General features: G+C 42.6%; 1 protein-coding gene and 1 long non-coding RNA gene across 2 annotated transcripts in view; both read right to left on the bottom strand.

Moving 5' to 3' along the window:
- LOC310859020 overlaps nt 1-10,509 on the bottom strand; it is a 227,714-nt gene that overhangs the window by 75,628 nt on the left and 141,577 nt on the right. The gene's annotated exons all lie outside the window — the stretch shown is intronic.
- The window catches only part of LOC310859165 (voltage-dependent T-type calcium channel subunit alpha-1H-like), a gene marked incomplete at its 3' end in the record, with an annotated part of 124,458 nt that overhangs the window by 13,384 nt on the left and 100,565 nt on the right, over nt 1-10,509 (bottom strand). Inside the window, exons 31-32 of the mRNA XM_083765564.1 lie at nt 5,759-5,837; nt 3,710-3,831 (exon numbers count right to left, since the gene is read on the bottom strand). Coding sequence (XP_083621690.1) covers nt 3,710-3,831; nt 5,759-5,837 — 201 coding nt within the window. The remainder of the gene's footprint in view (nt 1-3,709; nt 3,832-5,758; nt 5,838-10,509) is intronic.

Consider the following 10,509-nt stretch of genomic DNA (forward strand, 5'->3'; position numbering starts at 1 on the left):
TATAATATATTAGTGTTTTTTTTTTAATGAATGAAGCAGCACTATAACATGAAAGTAGCCTTACAAATGCATGGTAGAGAAACCTTTTCACAGAAAGGACCCCAAAATGTACACTTATTAGCCCACAGACCCCCCATTTAAAAAGATAAGATAATTTCAAGGACCCCCAGTTTGACATAATTATGGACAGCCGCAACAGGTGCTCCCAAATATAGTTTTAAGTCACACAGATTACATTTCAGGTGCATTTGCGACCAAAATGGCCGCAATCTTGAGCCCTGCATGGGCTTGTGAAAACTCACGGCTTTTGCAACCTGCTGATGTCGTGAGCTTGTTAGATTAGCTGTTTTCACCAGAGCGAGCACCGTAGCCACTTCACGCTCAGTGTGTGTGTGTGTGTGTGTGTGTGTGTGCTGGAATGTAACTAGGTGTGTAACGATATAGTAACTGTATCGAAATATATAGTATATTGATATGTAAACAGCAGATATCGTATCGTATCGGGTGACTTTGTATCGTATCGTTTTGCAATATAAATGATCGGTATAGAATTTGCAATTTAATAATACTAAGTGCATTGTATTTAGCCTTTTTAACCCATTCTGAACGGGCACCCATTTTGGTGTTAGCATCATGTTATGCTTTAAGCTATTGAAAAATAGCAGATCTACAAGCTCATATCGCGCCACCGAGTGGCGCGATACGAGCTTGTAGGTCTGCTATTTTTTGAAAAATCGAAGAACGACTGACATTTTTAGAATCTGATCTCAGGTCAGAATGGGTTAATCAGACCAGTGTGTGTCCAGTGGAAACCTCGTATGAATCTGATCTCAGGTCAGAATGGGTTAAAGAGAAAAAATAAAAATATGAGTTTAATTACCATTCCATATCGCTACAATTGGTCTATGGATAAATGTGTGTGTTCTCTGTGTTCATGTCAAGGCGTGGGTTTGTCCATATGTATCCAAATACAATGTCCATCTATTTGCCAGAGAATCACTGTGTTTACTTATTTATATCCATAAATAAAATCTTTCCCATTACACTCTAATTGCCCAGGGTTATTTAATCCATTAAATTATAGCGCCCAATCGATTTATAGCAACGGAGCACTTTTAGGGGGCCGTCTAACACAGGATCTTTTCTTAGAATTGGACAGGATGATTTAGATCGCGAGTTATTAACGTCTTAAGACTTTCGTTGTCGTCGGCTAAACAGGGGGGGGACATTTACGACGACGTCTCACTGTTGCGCAACATCGAGGATTGCGCAACAGACGCTCCTAGGCTGTGGAGCGATGTGATGGTTGCCTCAATAAAGTGCAGACGATGTGCGGGTCTTTGTGCACAAAATTGAATCAATGAAAAGTACTAAAATTATCCCTGGCTAATAAGCCTTATATATGCCTTACATTATGATTGCCCTCTATAACTAAAAAGACAAAATTAAAAACACTGTATAACCCATTCTGGACGGGAACCCCTTTTGGTGTTTTAAGCATTATGTTATACTTTAGCTATATTGAAAAATAGCAGATCTACAAGCTATGAGACTGTGACTAAATTATGTACTAACATTGGATTCATAGAAACAGCTGCTTTTATACCATTTCCTGAAAAGCAACTGTTTTGACATACAAGGAATCCACCCGACAACCTCCGTTATTAGTCTCCTCCCATGCACTGACTCCCTCCGTTATTAGTCTCCTCCCATGCAGTGACTCCCTCCGTTATTAGTCTCCTCCCATGCACTGACTCCCTCCGTTATTAGTCTCCTCCCATGCACTGACTCCCTCCGTTATTAGTCTCCTCCCATGCACTGACTCCCTCCGTTATTAGTCTCCTCCCATGCACTGACTCCCTCCGTTATTAGTCTCCTCCCATGCACTGACTCCCTCCGTTATTAGTCTCCTCCCATGCACTGACTCCCTCCGTTATTAGTCTCCTCCCATGCACTGACTCCCTCCGTTATTAGTCTCCTCCCATGCACTGACTCCCTCCGTTATTAGTCTCCTCCCATGCACTGACTCCCTCCGTTATTAGTCTCCTCCCATGCACTGACTCCCTCCGTTATTAGTCTCCTCCCATGCACTGACTCCCTCCGTTATTAGTCTCCTCCCATGCACTGACTCCCTCCGTTATTAGTCTCCTCCCATGCACTGACTCCCTCCGTTATTAGTCTCCTCCCATGCACTGACTCCCTCCGTAATTAGTCTCCTCACATGCACTGACTCCCTCCGTTATTAGTCTCCTCACATGCACTGACTCCCTCCGTTATTAGTCTCCTCCCATGCACTGACTCCCTCCGTTATTAGTCTCCTCACATGCACTGACTCCCTCCGTTATTAGTCTCCTCACATGCACTGACTCCCTGCCAGCCAGCACACTTATCTTCTAAGTGCCTCTCGGCAAGGCACTTAACCCATTCTGACCCGAGATCAGATTCATACGAGGTTTCCACTGGACACACACTGGTCTGATTAACCCATTCTGACCTGAGATCAGATTCTAAAAATGTCAGTCGTTCTTCGATAAAAAAAGAAATAGCAGACCTACAAGCTCGTATCGCGCCACTCGGTGGCGCGATATGAGCTTGTAGATCTGCTATTTTTCAATACCAAAATGGGTGCCCGTTCAGAATGGGTTAACCTTCACTGCTCCAGCGTGCCAGCTCGCTTACAGTCACCGTATCAGTAGAGATATGAAGATGACTGCCTACCTGTAATCAATGCTGTTTTTTAATACCGTGTGCTTCCCGTTTCCTCCTGCAGGGGGAGGTGTTTCTCTGAATTGAGAGATAGCTGTTGAAAGGACTCCCAAATCTATCTGCATAATATGCAGATAGAATCTGTATATTATACAGATTCAGTGTTCAAAATTAATGTTTGAAAACACATGGCAGATCTACAAGCTCACAACGCATCATACACGGCGACACGTGTGAGCTTGTAGATTGGCTCTTTTCAAACAGCCAATGTATTTAAACCAACTCAAACTAAATGGAAGTGACTGATGTTCATTAATCCTCCTAGCTGGAAACTAGTGAGCTGTAACAGACCTCTCCTCTCTTCTCCTCTCCTCTCCCCTCTGAAAAATGGGACCCAGTGCCTCCCTGCTTGGCACTCAGCATCCATGTGGGGTGTACTTGTACATACAGCTGCCTCATGGCTACAGAAACAGGAGATAGCTTCCTGCCCCTTTAGGCCTCATGGCTACAGAAACAGGAGATAGCCTCCTGCCCCTTTAGGCCTCATGGCTACAGAAACAGGAGATAGCCTCCTGCCCCTTTAGGCCTCATGACTACAGAAACAGGAGATAGGCTCCTGCCTCTATGGACCTCATGGCTACAGAAACAGGAGATAGGCTCCTGACCTTATGGGCCTCATGGCTCCAGAAACAGTAGATAGGCTCCTGCCCCTATGGGCCTCATGGCTACAGAAACAGGAGATAGGCTCCTGACCTTATGGGCCTCATGGCTCCAGAAACAGGAGATAGGCTCCTGTCCCTATGGGCCTCATGGCTACAGAAACAGGAGATATGCTCCTGTCCCTATGGGCCTCATGGCTCCAGAAACAGGAGATATGCTCCTGTCCCTATGGGCCTCATGGCTCCAGAAACAGGACATATAGGCTCCTGACCGGCGGCCCCTATGGGCCTCATGGCTCTGCAAGGCTTACATGCCAGGCTGTCAGAGCGCGGTCGGTCGTTACCTTCATGATTCCGTTCCAGTTGTCTCCGGTGGACACTCTGAACAGGGTGAGGAAGGCCATGCCAAAGTTGTCGAAGGTGGCGTGTCGACTCAGCCCCTCACACGGATTCAACTCTGAACACTCTGGAGAGACAGAGAGAGAGAGAGAGAGGGAGAGAGAGAGAGTTCAGAGTACCTCCATGGAGGGAACAAGTTGTTAGTTTTACTTCAAGGATGGAGTGTACAAAGTGTGGAGACGACGTTAATTGTAAAGGCCGTTTATCTTCTTCCAGACACATTTTAATTCCATTAACCCTAGAACTCTAAACACGGTTGATTTTCACCCGCCGGACAATTATGTTTATGTGGTTTTCATAATGTTGCTGATGTCGCAGGTGGGTGGGTCTTTCTTTTTTTTTCTTACATTTTTATCCCACGATTGTGAAACATTTTTCACCCCTGCGTCAATTATCTAATGTGATCCTGGGCTCTACAGACTCTCCTCTCTCTCAACCTGGGGAGAGCAACGGACTTGAACTCATGCTTCCTTCATGCCTGAGTGTCCAAGTTGCTCCTTTACACCTGACGGGGGGGAGTTTCCCTGGTTGGACGTAGCGCGTGGAAGGAACACGTTATTCCAACCAGTTCCTTTCCCCTCCATCAGGCGCCCCGGCTGGCCAGGGGGAGGCAGTGTGGGTGGGTCTTTCAGTACCGTAACAAACTGGGTAGTGTGTGTGACACTTTTGGGGACAGAAGATAAAAAAAGTTAAGTAATAAATAAAGTATAAAGTAATAACTAACACGTTACTTTTGGCAGGGAGTAATATGTAAAGTAACAATATTCTCTTTTTTTGAAGTAACCATTTTATCGTTTTTGAGAAACTTTGCCAACACTGGACCTGAGGCTGATGATGGTACAAATGAGTCCTAAAATCAATACTTCTCACAACACTTCTCATAAAGTACATGTTTAGAAAAATGTTCCAAATAGCAGATGTACAAGCTCACAGTGCAGCACAAAGTGTACCAGTGTTGATTTTGTCGACTAAAACTAAGACGAAAAATGTTTGTCGACTACCTTTTTTCACTGACGAAAAATAAATGAAATCTAAGCTATGATGACTAAAACTAAGACAATCTCGTCAGCAAATATAAACTATAGACTAAAATGTTAGGAAGGGACTAGTGGACGCAGTATAAGTAATTTTACACTTGGTTGCATGCTGAAAATAGCAGATCTACAAGCTCACAACGCGTCACAACAAGCTCACAAGCTCTACAAGCTATTTTCAGTAAGTGTAAAATTAGCCATTACGACGCATCAAGACCTGCCAAAATACATTTTAGTCATCTAAATCACCCGTAGATTAAAAAAATTGACTAACACAAACACATTCTAGGTGACTAAAACTAAATGAGAACTATTCAAGAGACTACAACTAGAACTAAAATAGAAATGTGCTGCCAAAAACAACACTGGTGGCAAATGAAGGACGGGGAGGTGGCCTTTATTGTGACCATGATCTCGACCGCGGTCGGAAAATGATGATGATGAACCTACGCTCTGAGAGACGAGATAATTCAAAATGAATAACGACCATCCTAAAGGTTCAAGGGTCAAGGTGTCCCGGTTTGACTTGAAGATCACTGCTGGTTGCCGGGCGTCAGAGACACACGGCGCTAATTAATCAATCACCTCTGATTACATCATTAACATAATTACTGTTCATAACCTAATGACCTGGAAAGGACTGTGAAGGCAGGATGCGCACGCACGCACGCGCGCAGTATTTACATTTAGCATACCATATGGCACACACACACACACACACACACACACACGTATACATAAGCATGCATACAGTGTTTCCGTCATATACATGAATACATATTCATTACATAAGAAATCAGATATGCCTGCACACACGCACGTATGTACACACACACACCATAAGCACTCATGTGAATGCACGCATCCCATATTGTATGCAGGCATACATATGCATTGCTTAAGTGATCACATGGGTGTTTGCACGCACACGCACACGCACACACACACACACACACTAACCCAGTTTTCCAAAGAGCTCGACTCCCAGCGCTGCGTAGATGAAGAACAGTAGCATGAAGAGTAGACCTAGATTACCCACCTATAGATGCACACGCACGCTCGCACACACACACACACACACACACACACACACACACACACACACACACACACACACACACACACACACACACACACACACACACACACACACACACACACACACACACACACACACACACACACATATGACCCATTTAAATAGAGATCACATTCATGTACAGAAACATGTAGGGCCCTATTTTCCTCCATACTAAACCCCTAAACTACTTTTTGCTTTACTATTAAAGCTGCTATAAGTAATAATAGGATATGTAAAAAAAAAAAAATGGATTTGTTTTTTATTATTTTGGTATTCAGACAGCCAGCAATGAGTAAAACGCTCCCCCAAAAATTGTAGTCTCTGTGACACATCTAGGGGCCACAATCTGCATTCAAAGATGTTCCTAGAAGCTTTGTCATTGGTCGGCTTTGTCATTGGCACCATGTTGTTAATAGTTCCACCTCCTTCCTGTAGGCAGAATCACCATCTTTTTACTGATGAGCCCCACCACAGTTTTGTCGTCGCCAAACTGATTACTGCCAAATGTGGCAGTGCAATCATGGGTCAGTATCTATAGGCTGAACAGCAGGGGCTCAGGACATCCTGTGGTCACTGTGATGATGGTCCTTGATGTTTGGTGGGGTCTCCTCCCGGTGGGGGCTCCTCACTGGCAGGTAAGTCAGTATAGGATGGTGAGTCAGTATAGGATACAACAGCATGTCCTCCCGGTGGGGGCTGTGCTGTCATGTCTACCCTGCCTCTGCATGGCTCTGCTTTCATCTTTGTAACTTTAAAGACAAACTACAAAGACCATGACATAGGGCATTAAGCAACTAGTCGACTGTTCAACTAGTCGACTATTCAACTAGTCAACTAGTAAATCCACTATAGTCGAACCATGTTGGTACTAGTTGAAAAAAGCGGGGAGGGGGGGACAACTACTAAACTAGGCAACTAGTCAACAACTAGTCAACTAGTAAAAATGACTAGAAGTGAATGCCCTACCATGACATGACACCCTGGGGCTGTATTTTGCGTGTCTTAAGTACCAGGTCTTATTCCCTAACTTGTGTAAACTAAAGACCTGGAGGCGTGATCAATGCCATTTGGCTATTCTGAGTGGCCAAATAGCATTGATCACGCCTCCAGGTCTTTAGTTTACTCAAGTTAGGGAATAAGACCTGGTACTTAAGACACGCAAAATACAGCCCCCTGTGTCTCTGTTATAAAGACAAACTACAAAGACCATGACACCCTGTGTCTCTGTTATAAAGGCAAACTACAAAGACCATGACACCCTGTGTCTCTGTTATAAAGACAAACTACAAAGACCATGACACCCTGTGTCTGTTATAAAGACAAACTACAAAGACCATGACACCCTGTGTCTCTGTTATAAAGACAAACTACAAAGACCATGACACCCTGTGTCTCTGTTATAAAGACAAACTACAAAGACCATGACACCCTGTGTCTCTGTTATAAAGACAAACTACAAAGACCATGACACCCTGTGTCTCTGTTATAAAGACAAACTACAAAGACCATGACACCCTGTGTCTCTGTTATAAAGACAAACTACAAAGACCATGACACCCTGTGTCTCTGTTATAAAGACAAACTACAAAGACCATGACACCCTGTGTCTCTGTTATAAAGACAAACTACAAAGACCATGACACCCTGTGTCTCTGTTATAAAGACAAACTACAAAGACCATGACACCCTGTGTCTCTGTTATAAAGACAAACTACAAAGACCATGACACCCTGTGTCTCTGTTATAAAGACAAACTACAAAGACCATGACACCCTGTGTCTCTGTTAAAAGACAAACTACAAAGACCATGACACCCTGTGTCTCTGTTATAAAGACAAACTACAAAGACCATGACACCCTGTGTCTGTTATAAAGACAAACTACAAAGACCATGACACCCTGTGTCTCTGTTATAAAGACAAACTACAAAGACCATGACACCCTTTGTCTCTGTTATAAAGACAAACTACAAAGACCATGACACCCTGTGTCTCTGTTATAAAGACAAACTACAAAGACCATGACACCCTGTGTCTCTGTTATAAAGACAAACTACAAAGACCATGACACCCTGTGTCTCTGTTATAAAGACAAACTATACAAAGACCATGACACCCTGTGTCTCTGTTATAAAGACAAACTATACAAAGACCATGACACCCTGTGTCTCTGTTATAAAGACAAACTACAAAGACCATCACACCCTGTGTCTGTTATAAAGACAAACTACAAAGACCATGACACCCTGTGTCTCTGTTATAAAGACAAACTACAAAGACCATGACACCCTGTGTCTCTGTTATAAAGACAAACTACAAAGACCATGACACCCTGTGTCTCTGTTATAAAGACAAACTACAAAGACCATCACACCCTGTGTCTGTTATAAAGACAAACTACAAAGACCATGACACCCTGTGTCTGTTATAAAGACAAACTACAAAGACCATGACACCCTGTGTCTGTTATAAAGACAAACTACAAAGACCATGACACCCTTTGTCTCTGTTATAAAGACAAACTACAAAGACCATGACACCCTGTGTCTGTTATAAAGACAAACTATACAAAGACCATGACACCCTGTGTCTGTTATAAAGACAAACTATACAAAGACCATGACACCCTGTGTCTCTGTTATAAAGACAAACTACAAAGACCATGACACCCTGTGTCTCTGTTATAAAGACAAACTACAAAGACCATGACACCCTGTGTCTCTGTTATAAAGACAAACTATACAAAGACCATGACACCCTGTGTCTCTGTTATAAAGACAAACTACAAAGACCATGACACCCTGTGTCTCTGTTATAAAGACAAACTACAAAGACCATGACACCCTGTGTCTGTTATAAAGACAAACTACAAAGACCATGACACCCTGTGTCTCTGTTATAAAGACAAACTACAAAGACCATGACACCCTGTGTCTCTGTTATAAAGACAAACTACAAAGACCATGACACCCTGTGTCTCTGTTATAAAGACAAACTACAAAGACCATGACACCCTGTGTCTCTGTTATAAAGACAAACTACAAAGACCATGACACCCTGTGTCTCTGTTATAAAGACAAACTACAAAGACCATGACACCCTTTGTCTCTGTTATAAAGACAAACTACAAAGACCATGACACCCTGTGTATCTGTTATAAAGACAAACTACAAAGACCATGACACCCTGTGTCTCTGTTATAAAGACAAACTACAAAGACCATGACACCCTGTGTCTCTGTTATAAAGACAAACTACAAAGACCATGACACCCTGTGTCTCTGTTATAAAGAAAAACTACAAAGACCATGACACCCTGTGTCTCTGTTATAAAGACAAACTACAAAGACCATGACACCCTGTGTCTCTGTTATAAAGACAAACTACAAAGACCATGACACCCTGTGTCTCTGTTATAAAGACAAACTATACAAAGACCATGACACCCTGTGTCTCTGTTATAAAGACAAACTACAAAGACCATGACACCCTGTGTCTCTGTTATAAAGACAAACTACAAAGACCATGACACCCTGTGTCTCTGTTATAAAGACAAACTACAAAGACCATGACACCCTGTGTCTCTGTTAAAAGACAAACTACAAAGACCATGACACCCTGTGTCTCTGTTATAAAGACAAACTACAAAGACCATGACACCCTGTGTCTGTTATAAAGACAAACTACAAAGACCATGACACCCTGTGTCTCTGTTATAAAGACAAACTACAAAGACCATGACACCCTTTGTCTCTGTTATAAAGACAAACTACAAAGACCATGACACCCTGTGTCTCTGTTATAAAGACAAACTACAAAGACCATGACACCCTGTGTCTCTGTTATAAAGACAAACTACAAAGACCATGACACCCTGTGTCTCTGTTATAAAGACAAACTATACAAAGACCATGACACCCTGTGTCTCTGTTATAAAGACAAACTATACAAAGACCATGACACCCTGTGTCTCTGTTATAAAGACAAACTACAAAGACCATCACACCCTGTGTCTGTTATAAAGACAAACTACAAAGACCATGACACCCTGTGTCTCTGTTATAAAGACAAACTACAAAGACCATGACACCCTGTGTCTCTGTTATAAAGACAAACTACAAAGACCATGACACCCTGTGTCTCTGTTATAAAGACAAACTACAAAGACCATCACACCCTGTGTCTGTTATAAAGACAAACTACAAAGACCATGACACCCTGTGTCTGTTATAAAGACAAACTACAAAGACCATGACACCCTGTGTCTGTTATAAAGACAAACTACAAAGACCATGACACCCTTTGTCTCTGTTATAAAGACAAACTACAAAGACCATGACACCCTGTGTCTGTTATAAAGACAAACTATACAAAGACCATGACACCCTGTGTCTGTTATAAAGACAAACTATACAAAGACCATGACACCCTGTGTCTCTGTTATAAAGACAAACTACAAAGACCATGACACCCTGTGTCTCTGTTATAAAGACAAACTACAAAGACCATGACACCCTGTGTCTCTGTTATAAAGACAAACTATACAAAGACCATGACACCCTGTGTCTCTGTTATAAAGACAAACTACAAAGACCATGACACCCTGTGTCTCTGTTATAAAGACAAACTACA

This window comes from Protomyctophum parallelum (genome assembly GCF_964188405.1).
Source record: "Protomyctophum parallelum genome assembly, chromosome: 5".
In the NCBI taxonomy this organism is placed as follows: Eukaryota; Metazoa; Chordata; class Actinopteri; order Myctophiformes; family Myctophidae; genus Protomyctophum; species Protomyctophum parallelum.